This window comes from Myotis daubentonii, chromosome 18 (assembly GCF_963259705.1).
Source record: "Myotis daubentonii chromosome 18, mMyoDau2.1, whole genome shotgun sequence".
Classification (NCBI taxonomy): Eukaryota; Metazoa; Chordata; class Mammalia; order Chiroptera; family Vespertilionidae; genus Myotis; species Myotis daubentonii.
The window spans coordinates 17,132,200-17,151,250 of record NC_081857.1 but is presented as its reverse complement, the minus strand read 5'-3'; the positions used below and the strand labels follow the sequence as shown (position 1 = coordinate 17,151,250).

Sequence of the window (19,051 nt, the reverse complement as noted above, 5' to 3'; positions counted from 1 at the left end):
GGGATGCCCATTCCTAGAGACTAGACAGTGGACAGTAGGCCAGTAGGGAATCCTCCCCTCTGGAGTGTGCATGGGAAATCCAGTGTTTCCTCTGAGACCTCTACTTCGCTTCCACTGAAGACCAGCTTCTTTCTGATTTATTCATTCTTTCCTTAAATGGGTTAATAGGATCAATCAGCTAATTAAGTTAACCAAGGCTACCATCCTTTATTTTTCTTATGCCAGAGAATGCCTGCTTTCTTTGGAGATTATGTAATGCCCTTCCTCTTTATGAATTATCTTTTGTTTTCTTTACAGGTATATGTCAACCTTATATTCTCACCCAGATTTCCCAGAGAAAGGGCCAAAAGAGATTAATGAAGAGCTAATGAAAAATGTTAGCTACAACCCCCTTTTACTTCTCACACCACAGAAAGTTAAAAGATATGTTGAGTCTTTATGGAAGAAGAAAAGGTCTGGACAACCTGTCACCTTTGCTGATATCTTTGGGATGTTAATAGGAGAAACACTAATTCACAATGTAAGCTATAGCTCAATCTATAATCCTTTGAATGCAATAGACTATGTTTATCATAATGTTTTAAATAAAACTAAATATGATTCAACTTATCTTATCAACACTGTGTACTGAGAGCACATAGTTCCTGCCAGATATAACTCTTCTACATTTCAAACTAGAGCTTACTAATTCATTTTGTATATCAGTTTCAATGTAGGGGAGTATTTTGTATGCCTTTTCTTTGGAAAGAAAAGTATATCTTTAACTCTTGACTGGCCATTCCTCTAAATGGGAAGCTTTTTAGATAAGGAGAAGAATGCAAGAAATATTTTAATGGTAGGGGGAAATGGAGGTTGTCTGGACAGTCAGAAAACAGAATAAATCACGCAGAACAAACTCATTTAATGACCACAGTGTGACATTTCATTGGAAGATAAATCAGGGGAGACAGAATCTGTGCCAGGGAATCTGGGGCTAAATTCTTTCTGGGCTCCATAGCTGCCAAATCTTTCTCCACTTCAAAAGTAGGCATAGTCCCTTGAGATCTGGTTGTTTTTAGAATGAAGGCAATTACTTTCTTAGAGGTTTCTTTTTGTTAATTCATGACCCAGGGATTTCTTCGAGTAATAAGAATTATTTCTATTAGAAAAAATTTAAGTGTCTTGATTGGAAGTACTATTTTTTAAAATACATTTTTATTTATTTCAGAGAAGAAGGGAGAGGGAGAGAGAGATAGAAACATCAATGATGAGAGAGAATCATTGATTGGCTGCCTCCTGCATACCCCCTATTGGGTATCGACCCCACAATCCCAGGCACTTGCCCTGACTATGGCCTCCTGGTTCATAGGTCAACATTCAACCACTGTGCCACACCAGCCTGGAAGTACTATTTTAAATAGTTTTCTACCTGTATCTGTTTGTATATTTAAGCCATTTCTTTTTTTCTTATGTGGACAGAGAATGAACATGACCTTGAGTAGTTTGAAGGAAAAAGTCAATACGGCCCAATGTCCTTTACCTCTTTTCACCTGTCTGCACGTCAAGCCTGATGTTTCAGAACTGATGTTTGCAGGTATGTCGCTTACTCTTTCAGAACATTTCCGGGAACCTTTGAACTGTGGCTTCCAATGATTTTCTGTAGAGGAAGCCATTTCAGTTGCTTATTTTAATATATTTTCTGTAGCATAAAAACATTTGAAAATATAAAGCTAGATGATTTTCTGGTAGTACAGAATATTCCAGAAAACTGGTTACTAATATATCTTCATTGGCATTAGTGAACTAAAAAATAAATGATAAAAAAAGTAAATCATAAATATAATCAATCATTCAATTTTAATTACTCATTTCTAAAAGCTGTTCAACAGGGTAGTATGCCTAGTGCTTTCAGGCAATGCATATTCTCTTGCTTGCTGCTGAAATTTTTATTAAATTAGGTAATATGATACGTGTTTATTAATTTTTATAATTCAGCACCTGAAATGTACTAATCTATACCTGTGGCAGCTGGTGAACAAAATGCCTCATTTCATTAAGTCTCAGATGTAAACACGTGTTTCTTCGGGAGCTTCACTTCTCATTCTGCGCTCTAAACTTTTGTGACATAGTTCTGGGGGCTTCTGCCCATTCCGCTCTGCAGTGTGATAGCATTTCTGGCTGTGGCTGGTAAGGTCTCTTGTATTTTTAGGAAAAGTATCGTAGTGACATCATTCACACACAATGAGCTTAAAAAAATCGCTGTGAATGGCATGTAATTAACAAATTCATACCCACAATCCTTTTGCAGTTTTATCAGTTCTCACTTTTTGTCCTCAACTGATTATTCTCAGGCAAGAATTTCAAGTAGTTTATAAAAAGTGATGCATCAGGAACCACTGTTGATCAATGATATTGACTAAAATGTTTATCATGCTTATGGTTCAGAAAGCATTTCTATTTATTATCTTATTCAACTTTTACTACAAATTAGGGAGGGAGATATTTTTAACAATGCTTCACAAAAGAAAAAAAAATATCAGAAAAAATAAAACATTAAATGATTTGCATATTGCTATGGAAAGTAAATAACAGAGCTGAGACTTGGTCTCAAAAATCCTTTGATTGCTGATTATGTAGAATGTAGCATGCCAGGGCTAAGCTAGAACAACCCTTCCCCACCAGAGAACATTGCCCTTGTTCTATAACAACTTATAACCTGTTTGAGAAATGTACAATAATTATTAAAGATGTTAAGGCCCAAGAAAGAACAGAATGTTACTATGTCCTGTTCTCCTAAGTTTCATAACATCTTTTAGCCTCAGTTTCCACATCTGTTAAAACACTGAGACTCTCTTCATAGTGTTTCACTAAATAAATGAGATAAAGTATGTAATATATTTAAGTTTCAATAAATCTTAACAAGTTAGAGTGTTCTATGAAATCTGTATGACAAAAGTCAGATGTCTTCATCTTAAAGATGAATAGAATTTGTATAAGAAATGCATTTGAATATTAATGAGAGTAAGGCAATGCAGTAGGAGTCTACAGTAACCATGGTGTTCTCAGCAACAATAAGGAACCACACCTTGACTGTAATGGAGTTCATAGGGATTTTTTATCACACAAAAAAGTAAGTTCCATGATTAAATCGTTTTTGTTTTTTGCTTTCCCATAGCTGTTGTCTTGTGATGTCTTGTAATGTTTGGAAATTGGCTAATAAATACCAGTAGCATGCTAGTCAAATCTGTGCATAGCCAAATAAGCTGTCTTTCACCCTAGAAACAATGATATGGTCAAACAAGCACTAATCTAATTTGGAACTCTTGTCCTCTAAGATGAAATAACTTGAGTGGGTCATTTAACTTCTTTGATTCTTATTTTCCTCATTATTTAAAAAAAAGGTTTATCTTACAGAGACATTACAACAATCTCATGAGATATGCATGCCACTGAATATGATAAAAAAAAATTCTATATAATAAAAGTCTAATATGCAAATTATCCCCTCGACCCAGAATTTGACCGGGAGTTCAATCAGGGGGCGGGACTGGCGGCAGTGGCAGGTGGCTGGAGGAAGGGAGGCATCCCGGCTGGTAGCCAGCAGCAGCTAGGGACCCTACCCGTGCACAAATTTCGTGCACTGAGCCTCTAGTAAAAATATAGTAGGTTAATCACTTATTATGATAATTATGACTTCAGAGTCTTTTTATTCTGAACTTTTAATCAACTGCCATTCTCAACAGAAAGTCTGACTAACATAATTAAAGATTTAATTATATTTCAGTAAGTGACTATTTAGGATTTTTCACCCAGAGTAAGAAAAGGCTGTTTTATGTTCCATTAGTAGTCTTAGAACCTAGATATGTGTGATTTGGGCCATCTGCCTAGCTTCCATGTTGTTACTGAGATAAGAGATACACCATTAACCTTCATTGTTAAGCTTTTGTGATAAGGAGGTTCAAGCTGTTTCTTCCAACAGAGTTGGACAAAGCCATCAAACATCAGTTATGTGGATCTTAAACCCAGATAAGACATTCAAAGATGCACGACATGAAGGTTTAAGTCACTTGAGTTATTGAGGGGGAAAAAGGTGGAGTCATATCTATGCTTTATGCCTTTGAAATTTTCTTAGATGAAAAATAGATATTCAAGGGGGAAAAGGGGAAATATCTCCATTTTATTTTTAAAAATCAAAGAAGCTTATTAGCTTACAGAAGTGTTACCAACTTTACTTCAACAATATCAGAGAATGTTTTTCTTCCCTCTTAGAATAATTTTAAACATTTTCCCCTTTTTTGAAGATTTTAAACAGATAAACATTATTTGTTTAAACTATTAAATATTTTTGACTCCTCCACTTCACTACACTGCCTACGGGATTTACAACTTTCATTTTCCAAATATCCACTGGTCAGTAAATTGCATTTACTGAGCACAACTTATGGACTCAACATCAGGTTAAGTTCTTTCACAGACACTAAAGGAGTAGAACTGTGGTACAATCCCATTAACAAGACAAAAATAAAATATAAAAAATTAATGAGCCATACACATAAAATATTGTCCGTCAAAGTGTGTAGAGCTGACATAAGTGTAAGCTATCAAAGATATTTAGTATAGTCATAGAAATGACCTCATGGAAAGATCTATCATACAGAGGTGAAAAGTCATCTTTGAGTGAAACAGTATGAGGAAATGCTGAGAAGGGAAGCCGACGGTATGCTTTGGGGAGCGATTGAAAAACACTAGCCTTGGTATGAACTGGTGAAGCGTAGGTGGTACATTTAGGAAAACCATTAGTGCAAAACAGCAGAAAATCTGAATTCCAGGCAGGAATGTTTTTATTCAGTTATGATGATAATGGGAAATAGTTACTGCTTTGGGGAAGAGCAATATAATTCTTTATGTAGTGTTTTCTGAAAAATGTCTTTTGGTGATTCACGTGGGTCGATTGGCAAAGATAGAAACTGGAAGCCATGATATCACTGTGTTTTTGTAATAAGGTCCTGAAACTAGGGAGGTTCTGATAAGGAAAGAGTGGAGGAGATAAGAGTGAAAAGCCTGAGGGTGACAGGTGAGATGTGCTGATGATTCAATGTGAGTGCTTTTTCACTTGAAATAATTTTTTTCCCCCTGGGCTGTGATAATGTGATTTACAGAAGCAGGTGAGCTAGACAGGGAGGGGAAGTGATGCATTCTTTTCCCGGCAATGGTAGTGGGATGTGATGACAGCATACCCAAGCACCCCACGAAGTTGGAAACAGGTGGAGGGAGGTGCAGCAGAAAGGTTTACATTTGAAATGTATGGGCTAACAGCAAAGGAATAATAGTCAAATGCTGCCATGGCAAGTTCTTAAGGAAGGTTTAGGCAGCAAATCTTCCCTCTTGAGAAAGTCTATAATTATCATGGGCACAAGCCACAGCATTAACACAGAACAGATCGCTAGAGAAATTATTATGCGTCAGTACCCAAGATAGGGATGTGAAATTCAGAGATAGGAAATTATTTCGGGTGATATAGAATTTTCCTAACAGCCCCTGATTCATCGCTAGTCATGTCTCGCTAACTCCTTGTAAATCACTATGAAACATACCACTGCCTGGTAAAGGGTATATGTGCCCTTGGCCTTGCTTGAGCTATAAATGTGTTGTCATTCACAATTGTGATTTCATTATCTCCTTCACAAAAGTAGAATTTCAGCTGAGTAAATAATAAATGGACATCCACCATTCCTTTTCCAACACTTTGGGGATGGATATTTTGGAATTCAGAATATTTTAGATTTTAAAGTTTAAAAAATACTTAAAGTGTATATTGCATAATATTCTCATTGGGGCCTTATAATTACAGAGAGTGATTTCTCCAGGAGAATGTATCAATATTTAGATTGAGTGGGCTAAATAAAGATTCTGCCTCACATCATTTTAAGACTTTTTTTTAAAAAAATAGAGTGAATTCAGGCCAGGTTTTACCACCGCAATTGGTAGCAAAAAAACCGTGTGGATTTTGGAGTTGTTTGAATTTGGGATTGTTGAGTAAGGCATATGTAGTCATGTTATAATTTCAGAAAGGAAAAATTAAAGAAAAATAAGAAGGGCAGAGGGTTATTGGTGATACAGGGGTGGATGGTGGTGGGACTTACAGGAGGATGGTAACAAAGACCTTGAACTCAAGGTTACTAAGAAGCAGCCTTATAATTGCAGAAGGGAGTAGCAAGCATGAAGGCACCAGGGTGGGAATGAGCTTGGTCCCTATGGGGAACATTAAGAAGGCTTGTGTGACTGACGTGGTGAAGCAAGACAAAACGTGACAGGTGATTGATTAGGGCATCTGGTCAGACAGGGAGCATGAGCCAGACCCTCATGAAGCCTTGCTAGCCATGTGTTTATTTTCAGTGTAATGGGAGGTCAGTGGAAAGCTTTCAACTGGCATCAGTGCGCTGTGACTTACATTTTTAAGAATTCTTTCTGGCTACAGGGTATAAAAAAGATAGTAAGGGAATAGAGAAGAGACATTTTAGGAGGCTGTTGTGGAGACCCAGGGGAGAGAATATGGTGGGCTGGACAGAATGGTTGTGGTGGAAAAATGGATAAGTGGCCATTTCCTAACCATATCTGATGATGGAGCCTATAGAACTTGATATTTTGTATGTGAAATATAAGGGAAAGAGAACAATCAAGGATAATTTTAAAGTACGAACAGTGAATATATGAACGGTAGTACTATTTCCCAAGAAAGGGAAGACCGAGAGAGCGGCAAGTGCAAGAAATGGAAATCAGAAACTTAGAACTCTTTTTTGATACATTAGGATTGAGACAATAATTAGACATATTATAGCCATGGACATACAGAAGTATAATTTGGCCCCCATTTATTTCGTGATTAAAATGTGCTATGCCTTCTGGGTTCTTCGCATTTCTTAACTCAGATCCTCACAATAATTCTACAAACTTTCTACTGTTTTTATTCACATTTTACAGATTAGGGAACTAAAACACAGAGAACACAAATAATCTACACAAGATTGCACAGTTATTAAACAGAAAAATGGGATTTGAATCCAGGGCTCTGACTCCAGAGCCTTAGCTCTTAGAAAGTATACTCTATTGACCCTCTGCCTTGTGTTTCTTGAGACATTCAACATAAAAACTTGGCATTGAGCCCTAGCTGGTTTGGCTCAGTGGATAGAACATCCGTCTGTGGACTGAAAGGTCCCAGGTTCAATTCTGGTCAAGGGCACATGCCTGGGTTGTGGGCTCGATCCTTAGTAGGGGGCATGCAGGAGGCAGCCAATCAATGATTCTCTCTCATCATTAATGCTTCTCTCTCCCTCCCTCCCCATTCCTCTCTGAAATCAATAATATATATATATATATATATATATATATATATATATATATATATATATATATATATACAAAAAACCTTGGCATTTTAATCGGGTCAGTTAGTATAATGGTTAAGGAACAAAATTAAAAGATGACGAAAAGGCAAATGTTAGAAACACTCCATTTTCATAATCTGCTTGCATTACCAGAAACGTTTAATTTCTTTTGTCTCCTTCATGGATTTTAAATATGGACTTATAAAAAATGTCTGAGTTTTTAAATGCAAAAGGTTACTCGATTTGTGAAAATTAGAAGGGACCCTTTTGTGTTTGTGTATCTTATTCATCCAATAGAGGCCTGGTGCAGGAAATCCGTGCACTTCACTTGGGGGGGTGGGGGTGCAGCTCCCCTGCCCGGCCTGGACCCTCTCACAGTCCACAGTCTGGGAACCCTCAGGGGATGTCTGACTGCCACTTGCAAGCTCGCCAGCGGTGAGCCTGGCTCAGGGCTTCTGGCTGAGCGCCACTCCCCCTGTGGGAGTGCACTGACCACCAGGGGGCATCTCCTACGAGCGTCTCCCCGCTGGTGGTCATTGCGCGTCATAGTGACCGGTCATTCCTCCGTTCAGTCTATTTGCATTTAGTCTTTTCTTATATAGGATTAGTTCCCTCCCCCATCCAACTTCTAGACAATGCCATACACATAATAGGCATGTGCTTAATTTTTAAAAAATATTTTTAAAAATTTTTAAATTTTTAAATAAATGAATGAGAATAATCACTGTTGAAGTGATCTATAACTGTGCACATTTCTGTAATATTTTCTATGAATGGATTGAATTTTTTTAATGCTTTCAGATTGGGTTGAATTCACTCCATATGAGATCGGCATGGCAAAATATGGTACTTTCATGACTCCTGACTTATTTGGAAGCAAATTTTTTATGGGGAAAGTTGTAAAGAAATATGAAGAAAACCCCTTGCATTTCTTAATGGGTAAGTGGTCAAAATCTAGTTTGTCTGACAGTTTTAAACTTCGGTGCATTCTAAGTTATTCTCTGTTTTTGCTTTATTATAGGTGTCTGGGGCAGTGCCTTTTCTATATTGTTCAACAGAGTCTTGGGAGTTTCCAGCTCACAAAATAAAGGTTCCACAATGGAGGAAGAATTAGGTATTGTAAAAATGTGCTTAAAATGATAACTATGCTGTATTGATAAATTGCATTAACATGTATATATAGAGAAAATTAAATCAGCATAAAAATTTTCATTTCTAAAGTTACCGATAAGTTGGTTGAATCAGCCTAAATTTTTCCTAGGAATAATATGTCCATTACTTAATTGCAGAGCCACATTCTCTAAGGATAACAACAAGGCAGAGTGTATACTGCTGAAATGTTCTGACTTCATTTGTGTAAATGATCATTAAATCCAAGATATTATCAACTCTAATTTTGTGGAAATGACTAACTCTTCTCTGAATTATGTGAAGATTTCAGAGGGGAAAAAGAGAAAAGAATGAAAGTACCACAGGTTACGGGGCTTGCTTCTCTGTACACTTTATCTGTTGAATAATCCAGATAAACCCAAGGCTTGTTATTTTTCCCCTCCAAAGGCAGGAAGAGAATAGGACTGAAATAACACATCTGAAGGTGGGTGCGACAATGGCTGGAGGCCAAGGAAAAGGAGACTGTTTACACTAAATCTTCTTGAGAATATTCTTTGGTGTGAGGAGTCCCCTTGGAGGCCAGTGGTTTGGCAGTTTATTTACTTGTTCTGTGTGTCAGACTTAGGGGGACTATGGTGAACTTGAGAACCCTGGTCAGCAGGATGCCTGTTACCTCAGATTACAGAAGGGTTTCCAGAAATGAGACCAAAGAGGTGACTGAGGGGAATTGGAAGACTCCTGGTGGCTCTTTCATCTGCTGGCCAACCAAAGTCTACCTCTTAAAGGGTGCCCCCCCCCCCTCCACTTCTAAAGGAAGACTTAAAGGTACATTGGACCACAATCAGATAAAGTAAAATGAAATAGATACATTTAGAATATTTAGTTATTTATATCATAAAAATTTCCTTATGAAGAAGGCAATATTTTGCAAACCATCTTCTTAAATGATAGTATCAAATATGACCCCAAAAATGTTTAAAGAAAGAAAATGTTGTCCTGCCTAAAAGACAACTAATGCATATAACACTGGAATGGACCATTACTTATATGCCCCATTACTTCTCTACAACAAAATTACTAGTACTTTCTGTAATAGTCATGAAATGAATAATAATGTTAGCCAGAGAATATTTTCCTTTAATGAATTTCATATGTGTGATATTACCAGTAAAATGAAAGAAATTTAAAAATTAAAAAGTCAATCTACTGCTTCAAGCATTTATTATCCCTTCAATTATATAATCTAGGTCATTTAAATACCTGATATTTATTTATAGTAAACATATGCAGAATAATATGTTATATCTATATTTCTCTGAGTTTAAAGCCCCCCAATGATTCTATTACTAAAAATTATGAATTTGGAGTCAGTTTCTTAAAAAAGTTGATTGACTAATGGAAGAAAAAATAAGTTACTATATAGAGAGTGGTTTTATATGTGTCCAAAGGAGTTTTGATTTTTCTATGAATGATGATTAAAAAGAATGGTCTATGTACCTATGATTTAGGTGCTTTTTACTTGAAAAAAAGACCAGTGATTGTTATAGCTTTTACTCCTGTCGTTGTTTTAAGGATTTGTAGTTTCTATTTTAGTTTTTAAAACTACTCTCTTACTATGTTCTGAGGAAGCACAAATTCTCAGCACAAAAGGCACATTTCAACAGAAAATTTTCAGTGTTATTGAAATTAAAAGATACCTTATTTTAGTCGCTTTCATTTATTTTGATGAAACTGCTCTGCAGCCCCCTGTAGATTTTGGGTTCACCCTGCATTTACCTTCTTCACAAGCACCACTTAAGCATATTTGATTGAAGAAAAAAAATACTTTTGTATAATGAGAAGCTTCTTATAATTAAGCTATTCTTTCTGTCAGAATGAAGATAAACAAAAATCTTCCCTTTAAATCATGAATGAATAAATTTTAAATTAACTTTTCCTCTCCTGGGAAATTTTTTTTCCCAATGAAAAATTGATCTAAATGTATGCCAATTATTGATCTAAATGTATTCTAGTAATCTAACAGGTCTCACTCTGTGGGTTTGCTGAGGTTACTTCCATATGGTAAATTTATATATTTTAAATGATTTCAGAGAGAAAGGGAGAGGGAGAGAGAGATAGAAACATCAATGATGAGAGAAAATCATTGATCAGCTGCCTCCTGGAGCCTGCTGGGGATCCAGCCTGCAAACTGGGCATGTGCCCTGACTGAGAATTGAACTGTGACCTCCTGGTTCATAGGTCAATGCTCAACCACTGACCCACACTAGCCAGGCCCCCATATAGTAAATTTAATTGTGAGTCTTGGCACCTGAAATCCTTTAATTGTTTTTGCTTTCTTTCCACAGAAAATATTACAGCAAAGCACATTGTGAGCAATGATAGCTCGGATAGTGATGATGAATCACAAGAACCCAAAGGTAAGTGTGCTGGGACCTTCTCTGGCAGAAGTCCATGGGGAAAGGATGCTGCCCCTGACCTGTCACTCCAGGTGCTCATGGCAATCTCTGCTTAAGGCTCTGAGCAATAGCGTCGTAGCTTTCCATTGAGAGAGAGAATTGATGCTGTATGTGTAATAACATATGCAACACAGAAATATCCCTTCTTTCTTGTTTAAAACCTCAAAAATATTATCAGTTGAACAAATGGAGAACAAACTGAGACGTTAGAATTACTAAATTCTGTTTTCAATCTGATTATTGAACTGAGCTTTCAGCACGGAAATTGTGGTTTGGGAGCACCTTTACCTGGCTCTTTTTTAAAAAAAAAAATCTAAATTTTATCTTTGAAAAATATATTGTTAAATAACATGTGAAAAATTATATTCTCACTCCATCCTGAGCGTTTATCCCATTGCCAACATTCTGTGTCTTAGGAAGGAATCAAGTTGGGTAGAACTATGGAGAACTCTTGGTTACATGTATTGCTTCGTGGTATAAATGAGTCCCTTTACTTTTTGACAAGACAGCTTTTGGCTTGGTGTGGATCAGGAGAGTCAGTGATGGAGGGAGGGCAGGGAGAGGCAAAGATCAAGCATATTTGTTGCCAATGTGCTAAAATGGAGTGTTTCTACATTTTTGACAAAGTGTTTGACACAACCATTTATACAAAAACAAAACATAGCAAACATCAAACAAACAAAAGTTAAACAGCTTTGATAACAACTGGGTGAACAAGTCCTATTACAGTCTGAATACAGATTTTAAAAGGCACTAAGTGCTTTCTTGTCCAAAACATAAGGAATTCCACCTGCCATGTCATAGATAACAGAAGAGCCTGTTTTATCCTTGCTGAATTAACACTACAATTAAAATTCTCTTTCATAACTGGGCTGTTACTTCCTCATAAGATGAGTCTGTGCACATCAGAGGGCCTACTCTGGGCAACGCAGCTGCACAGGCCCGTAGCTTGCTTAGTGTGCAGTTTCTTGTGAAAATGTAAAAAGGAGACCTTCCTTGGACAGACAAAGCTCTTGACCAGGCACAAGATGGCCAGTGGCGTACAATCTGGGATTCAGTCCGTGTTTGCCTACTGTCCTCCTGACTTATGTAGCCAATAATTTGCCTAAGGATATATGGCCGCTCAGGTAATTAGGCAAGAACCCCATTTGAAAGAACCCTGCTCTGGGAGGAACTGAGTCTAAATTCTGCTCCTTTATATTGGTAATTTTAATTATTTTGGTTGTTCAGGTCTTTATTTATTTTTTTGGTTTTGAATTTTCTTTTAATGAAGGGAGCTAGCCAGTACACTGGGGAGAGAGAGTATATGCCTAGCATGTTCAGAATTAATCATGTCATGATTTAGGGACGATCAAGTAGATGTAATAATGGTTTGTCACTTATTAAGTACATTGCTACAGAGGATCAGTACATTTGATCATCTCTGAAGTACTGGATGATTATCTTAAGGCTGATAAGTTTAAGAACCAATTGAATATGACTTTGATTTAGTATCAGTCTAGATTGGAGAATAATATTCAGGATGTTTTTGAGGATTTTTTTATTAGATCTTAATATTCATTTATTTCATTCTAAATAGACTTTATTTTTTAGAGTAGTTTTAAATTACAGCAAAATTGAGTAAAAAGTACAGAGTTCCCATATATCCCCTGCACCTCCTCCCTCCACCCATCCCACACACACACTGCTTCTCCCACTATCAACATTCTATAGTGGAGTGGTACAACAGTTGAACCTACACTGATACATCATCACTACCCAAAATCCAAACTTTAGGCTTCACTCTTGATATTCTGTATATTTTCACAAATTTAAATGACATGTACCTACCATTATAGCATCATACAGAGTAGTTTCACTGCCCTGAAAGTCCTCTATGCTCTGTTTATTCATCCCTCTGCCCCCCCGTTCCCAACTCCTGGCAACCACTGATCTTTTCACCATCCTCATAGGATTGTCTTTCCCAAAATGCCATATATTTGGGATCATACGCTATGTAGCCTTTCCATATTGGCTTCTTTCACTTAGTAATATGCAGTTAAGTTTCCTTCATGTCTTCTCATGGTTTGATGGCTCATTTCTTTTGAGTGCTGAATGATAGTTCACTGTCTGGATGTACCACAGTTTATCCACTCATCCACTGAAGAATATCTTGGTCACTTCCAAGTTTGGGCAATTATGAATAAAGATGCTATAAATATCCCTATTCAAAGTTTTGTGTGGATGTAAGTTTTCAGCTCCTTTGGGTAAAAACCAAGAAGTGTAATTGCTGAATCATAGGATAGAAGTATAATTTAGTTTTGTAAGAAACTTTCAAACTACTATCTTTAGTAACTGTACCATTTTTGCATTCCCACTAGCAATGGATGAGTGTTTCTGTTGCTCAACATCGGTGCAGCATTCGGTACTGTTAGTATTTTGGATTTGGACATTTTCAATAAATATGTAGGTTAACTCCTTGTTGCTTTAGTTTGCATTTCCCTGATGACATATGATGTGGAGCATCTTCTCATATGCTTACTTGCCATCTGTATATCTTCTACTGAGGTCTTTTGCCCATTTTTAAATTGGGAAGTTTGTCTTAAATATATTTTGGATAATAGTCCTTCATCAGATGTATCTTTTGAAAATATTTTCTCCCAGTCAATGGCTTTCTTTTCATTCTCTTCAAGCTCCTTCATTTTTATTCATGTGATTTTTTTAAAAAATATATTCCATTGATCTTCCACAGAGAGGAAGGGAGAGGGACAGAGAGCCAGAAACATCGATGAGAGAGAAACATCAATCAGCTGCCTCCTGCACACTCCCTACTGGGTATGTGCCCGCAACCAAGGCACATGCCCTTGACCGGAATCAAACCCGGGACCCTTGAGTCCGTAGGCCGATGCTCTATCCACTGAGCCAAACCGGCCAGGGCTTATTCATATGATTTTGAGTAAGGTCTTTAGGCATTTTTCAACGTTAGTTTCTTTAAACTTATGCTGGCATCACTTTTACTTGCTCTCATAGAATTGTTGTAATCATCAAATCAGAAAATGCATACAAAGGACTTTAAGTTGTAAAAGGCAGCAAATAGAAATAGCTAGTAAGCAATGGGATGTCATTTATCTGTTGACTGCTGGGGTTGTGCCACAAATGATGCCATTTCCACATATATCACAAGGAAAGGAGACCCTCTGCTATTACAGAAGTGGAATTTATCTCATAAATATAATAGTGATGATGATGATGATGGAGCAGCTCCAAATCTTTGGAAAATAATTGAATATCTTATTCATCTCCTGTGTACCTAGAGATATAAATCATTAATTTTGAAGCCTGATTTGCTCTAGCAAAAGATTTTTTTTTTCTAGCAAAAGATTTTATCATACTTGGCATTAGAAAAATGTAGGAGTAGAAAAGAGTATGTTTGTTTTTTAGTGAATATGTAGTCATCTGGATTGGTTCCTGAAAGATCACTTCATTTACTTGGTAGTTAAGCTAATCTTTGAGAAAATAAAAAAACAGTATTTATTGTGGTTTATGTGTGTTTAGTTAACATTTATTGGAAATTATGAAATTTGAGCATAGATTCTCTTTTCTCTCAAAACACGGAGAGAGAGAGAGAGAGAGAGAGAGAGAGAGTGTTAGTTTTATGTATGTTTATTTACAGAGTTCCCTGAAATCTGAGCAAAAGGGATTTAGGCAGGTGGGAATCACACTGTACCATACAGTGTTCTCAGATTTGGATTGCGAATGAATAATATTGACACGGATAATTATTCTGTTGCTTCTGCTGCTGCTACCACTATTTCTACTACTAAATAGTGTTTATTAAAAATTGATGGCAGGCCAGGCACTTTACTAAGGAATTTACATGAATGCACTAACTCAGTTAATCCTCACAACAACCCTACAGAGTTTTCTGTTGAGGGAATGAAGGCTGAAAGGGTTAACTAACTAGGAAACAGGGGAGAATCTAGGCAGTCTGACTATGGAGCCAATGCTCTAAGTAACTACCCAACATAGCTTCCCAGTAGCAGTGATGTGTACATAGGTTTTAAGGAAAAAGTGACGAAAAGCCGCTTCTTTGGGAAGATTGCTGAATTTTAAAACATTTTAAAGCATGTGTTTAAATTACAGAGTTTTAAAAGCCAAACTCTATAAGTAGCGATGCAATGACAGTTTATAAGGGTGTTTATTGAGCAGGAAATATATGTTGAATCCTTCCGTTGTCTGTGTTCAGTTTACATGATTTCTGGAAGTTTACTAAACAGGAGAGAGAAGGAAACTTAGGAAATAAAGACAATAAGGTACTGTGGATTTTCCCTGTGTGTGTGTTGTGTGTTTATTTGTGTTTGTGTAAATAAGGCAAAAAAAGAGAAAAGGACAGGGGAAGGGGAGAAAGAAGAAAAGTTTGCCTAAAAAAATCTAAGATTAGACCACGTGACACTGTCAACAATGCAATCTTAGACTAGCTATAGGTAAAGGGTAAAGCAAGAACAATTTAAGGACCAAAATAGTTAACTGAAATATTTAGTGTATTAACTTATGCAAATAAACATTTGTTAAATCAAAAGCCATAGAGCTTCACTGTTAATTTTGACATTCAGTTGCCCAAAGATGATTTAAAAAAAATGAATTTTGGAATCTGTATAATGATGCTTTCTTTTTCCTTAGGTACTGAAGCTGAAGATGCTGAAGAGGAATATCAAAATGATAATCAAGCAAGTTGGGTCCAGCGTATGATAATGGCCTTGATGAGTGACTCAACACTATTCAATACCAGAGAAGGACGTGCTGGGAAGGTGCACAACTTCATGTTGGGCTTGAATCTCAATACATCCTACCCCCTGTCTCCTTTCAGAGACTTTGACACACAGGAGTCCTGGGAGGAAGATGAATTGGATGCAGCTGTAACAGGTAAGTACAGAAAATGTAACCCGTGGAAGCTAATTCAGGAGATCTTCCTTCCTTATTCAGTGGTTCTCAACCTTGGCTGCACATTGGAATCACCTGGGAATCTTTTTAAAACCCTGATTTCTGGGCCTCATTCCGGAGGCCTCATTCTGGGCCGGAATGAGGCCCAGAAATCAGGATTTTAAAAAAAGATTCCCAGGTGATTCTAATGTGCAGCCAAGGTTGAGAAACACTGGTTTAGACAGTTACAAAAACATGCATTTAGTATGTGTGGGGCTTCAAATAACTGTTGTTGTATTGGGTTTTATTTTCGGAAAAATACATTGGACAGGAAGTAGCATAATCATGTCAGCATAGAACATTTTCATTGAAATATTGAGACAGACCTTAGATCTTCTCTCTATTGGTCAAGTTTCACTCACAGAAAAGAGGAACCCCACTCCCTTGTTTAACTGAAAGGGGCTTAAAGCAGGAAATTAGATGTTTACAAAAATGTTCCCAGGCTTGGAAGAACAAGCTCCAGACGGAGCTTCCAGAAATGATTTCAAAAACACATCAGAATAACCCCCGTTTGGTCAGTGTCGAGCTTATTCAAATGCATTATTTACAGACCAACATTGCTAAAAATGATGGGAGGAGATTTTTGACTTTCGTGGTAAACAATGCAATATTCAGATGATGTATCATAGAATTGTACACTTGAAATCTCTACAATTTCATTAACCAATATCACCCCACACATTTAATAAGAATGCTTATGTTGTTTCAAAAGCAACAACAACAACCAATTGCATTTTAGACTGAACTTACTGAACTGAAAAGTCCTTTTTCAGGCAATGTTCTTACTAAGAGAGACCCTGTTTATCTCGCTCTGGATATTTCCACGTTTTAGGATTACCCTGTGTTTGGAATGAAAGGTTAAAACAAACGCCCCCACAACTGTGCCTGGCAATAGAAAAGGCAGAAACATAACCTCTGTCTCATTTCCTTCCTCAAATCTCACGTGGGTGTTTCTCCTTGGCCAGCGACCAGTCTCAGCAGATTCAGACTGGAGCTGTAAGGGAGTCTGGTAACCTTGGTCCTGAGCCTGACTCTCCAGTCCAGGGCAGTCATACATGAGATGCAGTGGGTAGTGTGGAGTGAAGTTTGCCAGTCTGCAGTGCCCGTCAGGCTGTTGTATCTGGCCCTCTGTTCTCAGAAATGTTAGTTCACTTTCTTAAGGCCAGCTGGCAAGAAGCCACTCACTCTCAGCCAAATCCCAAGAATAATTCTTTTTATTCTTCTGTGCATCCATGTTTCAAATTAAAAGTTAAATTTACCTTGGTGACTAATCAATACTAATAATCTTTCTCATAATAATCCTGTCATCTTAAATTTTTCTACTTCATCACACCATCATTTTCCTTTAACCGCCCAAATGTCAATTCTCAGTCATTTCTGCCTAAGGACATTGACTGGATGCTATAAAAAATGTCAATGGTATTTTTCCAAAAAACTTTCTACTACTCTTTGGTTAAGCATCATACCTATACAATAGAATTAGAACAAGGCTTTTGATGTTGTTGTTTTGGTAGTGCTGTTCCGGTGTGTTGCTTGAGCATAATGGAAATTGCAAAAAGAAAAGTTACCTCTGTTATTTAAACAAGAGGAGTAGAACTTACTATACCTTGTGTTATGTTTATGGCATTAAAGCCTCAGATAATAGGTTATGTCTGGTTATATACCTTCAATCCAAACCCTTTCCTGTACAGTAGAATGGAAGTCGATTTGTGATAAAGTCAATGTCTATTTTTAAATTCATCCACCCCCCCCCAAAAAATACCTGACCTTACAATCTGTGACATTATTTTTTTAAGTTGTGACACTTGATTATATTCATTTCCATTATAACATCAGTTAAATGTGTCTTCTTCAGAAACGTAGGCTTTATGGATGAATGATGATGGGCTTTCAAATAAACTTAGCTTTGTAGAGTATTTAGACTCCCTAAAAAGATTCTTAAGTAATTTTTACTCCACAGTAACGGAAGATTACAGAAGATAGTTCTCATCTTTGCCTAAAATGACTCAGCGGAGCTAGAGTGGAGACAGGCCTCTTGACATTCCTCAAAGCCTTTCCCTTCTGCTACACTCCCTTCCCCCTGGCCCTCAGTTTTATTAGTCATTGTCTTGCTGATGTAAAAATGGACGTTTCCTCTGTGTGTACTTTATTACATCTGTTTTACGTTATTGCTGTGATCGCATCACCCAGCGTGGCTCCTTGTGGTTTGCACAGCACGCTTGCCTTCTGCACTTGTGCACTCCACATTTTAACAACTTCCTGGGAGTTTGTCAATTTTTTATGTAGATTCAGAAGTGTTATTTAAACAAGAGAAGTAGAATTACTATACCTTGTGTTATGTTTATGGCGTCAATGTCTGGTTATATATACCTTCAATACAAACCCTAGGGTTGCTAGGTGAAATATAGCATTCTCAGTTAAGTTTGAATTTCAAATTTGTTGAGATATTTTGAAATGCTTTAATCTAAATTTGTTTTAAATTCATGATCTTTGGAAAGAACTTTACATTTTATTCCTTAGAGTGTCTATTGTTAAAATTCTATTTCACTCAGTTTGCATTTATCTATTTGGAAAAAAAATGTACATAATATATTGATTTTAATCAGAAATCCAGATGAGTCTGTGTCAAGTTTATTCAAATTCATTATATACAGACTAACATTGCTAAAAATGACTGCATTTTAGACTGAATTTGTTGAATTCAAAAGTGATATTTCAGGCAATGTCCTTACTAAGATGTACCCTGTTTATCTCTCTCCAGTTACCTTACATTTTAAGATTACCATGTGTATGAGATGAAAAGTTAAAGGATTTAACATAAACTGTAATCATCTTGGTTCATTTAATTTTTATTAAAACTCCTATGTATTATACAGTTAAAATACCATACTTTTTATTTTTATTTTTACACTCCCCACTATGCAAAACAAGACTTGATATTTTTATCTAGTCTATATATTATGTTGGGAAAATCTTATATTTTCGTTTACCTTATGATTTTTTGTACCAATTAAAATATGAGCATCTTAGAATAAAACCATCTTTTAACATATAATGAGAAAAATTAGTGCCTTGTTTTTGTCCCTATTTCTACACCTTGCAGACAATCTTTTGAAAACAAGATGATAAAACCCCCTCATTTGTTTACTTCAAAATAGTTGT

The 19,051-nt window shown here is 36.6% G+C and overlaps 1 protein-coding gene across 2 annotated transcripts in view; it reads left to right on the top strand.

Annotated features, from left to right (window-relative positions):
* PLA2G4A (phospholipase A2 group IVA) overlaps positions 1-19,051 on the top strand; it is a 132,010-nt gene that overhangs the window by 91,299 nt on the left and 21,660 nt on the right. For both annotated transcript variants that reach the window (XM_059673257.1, XM_059673256.1), the window contains 6 exons: positions 298-520; positions 1,459-1,573; positions 8,166-8,303; positions 8,386-8,478; positions 10,820-10,891; positions 15,590-15,832. In XM_059673257.1, the coding sequence (XP_059529240.1) occupies positions 298-520; positions 1,459-1,573; positions 8,166-8,303; positions 8,386-8,478; positions 10,820-10,891; positions 15,590-15,832 (884 nt within the window). The remainder of the gene's footprint in view (positions 1-297; positions 521-1,458; positions 1,574-8,165; positions 8,304-8,385; positions 8,479-10,819; positions 10,892-15,589; positions 15,833-19,051) is intronic.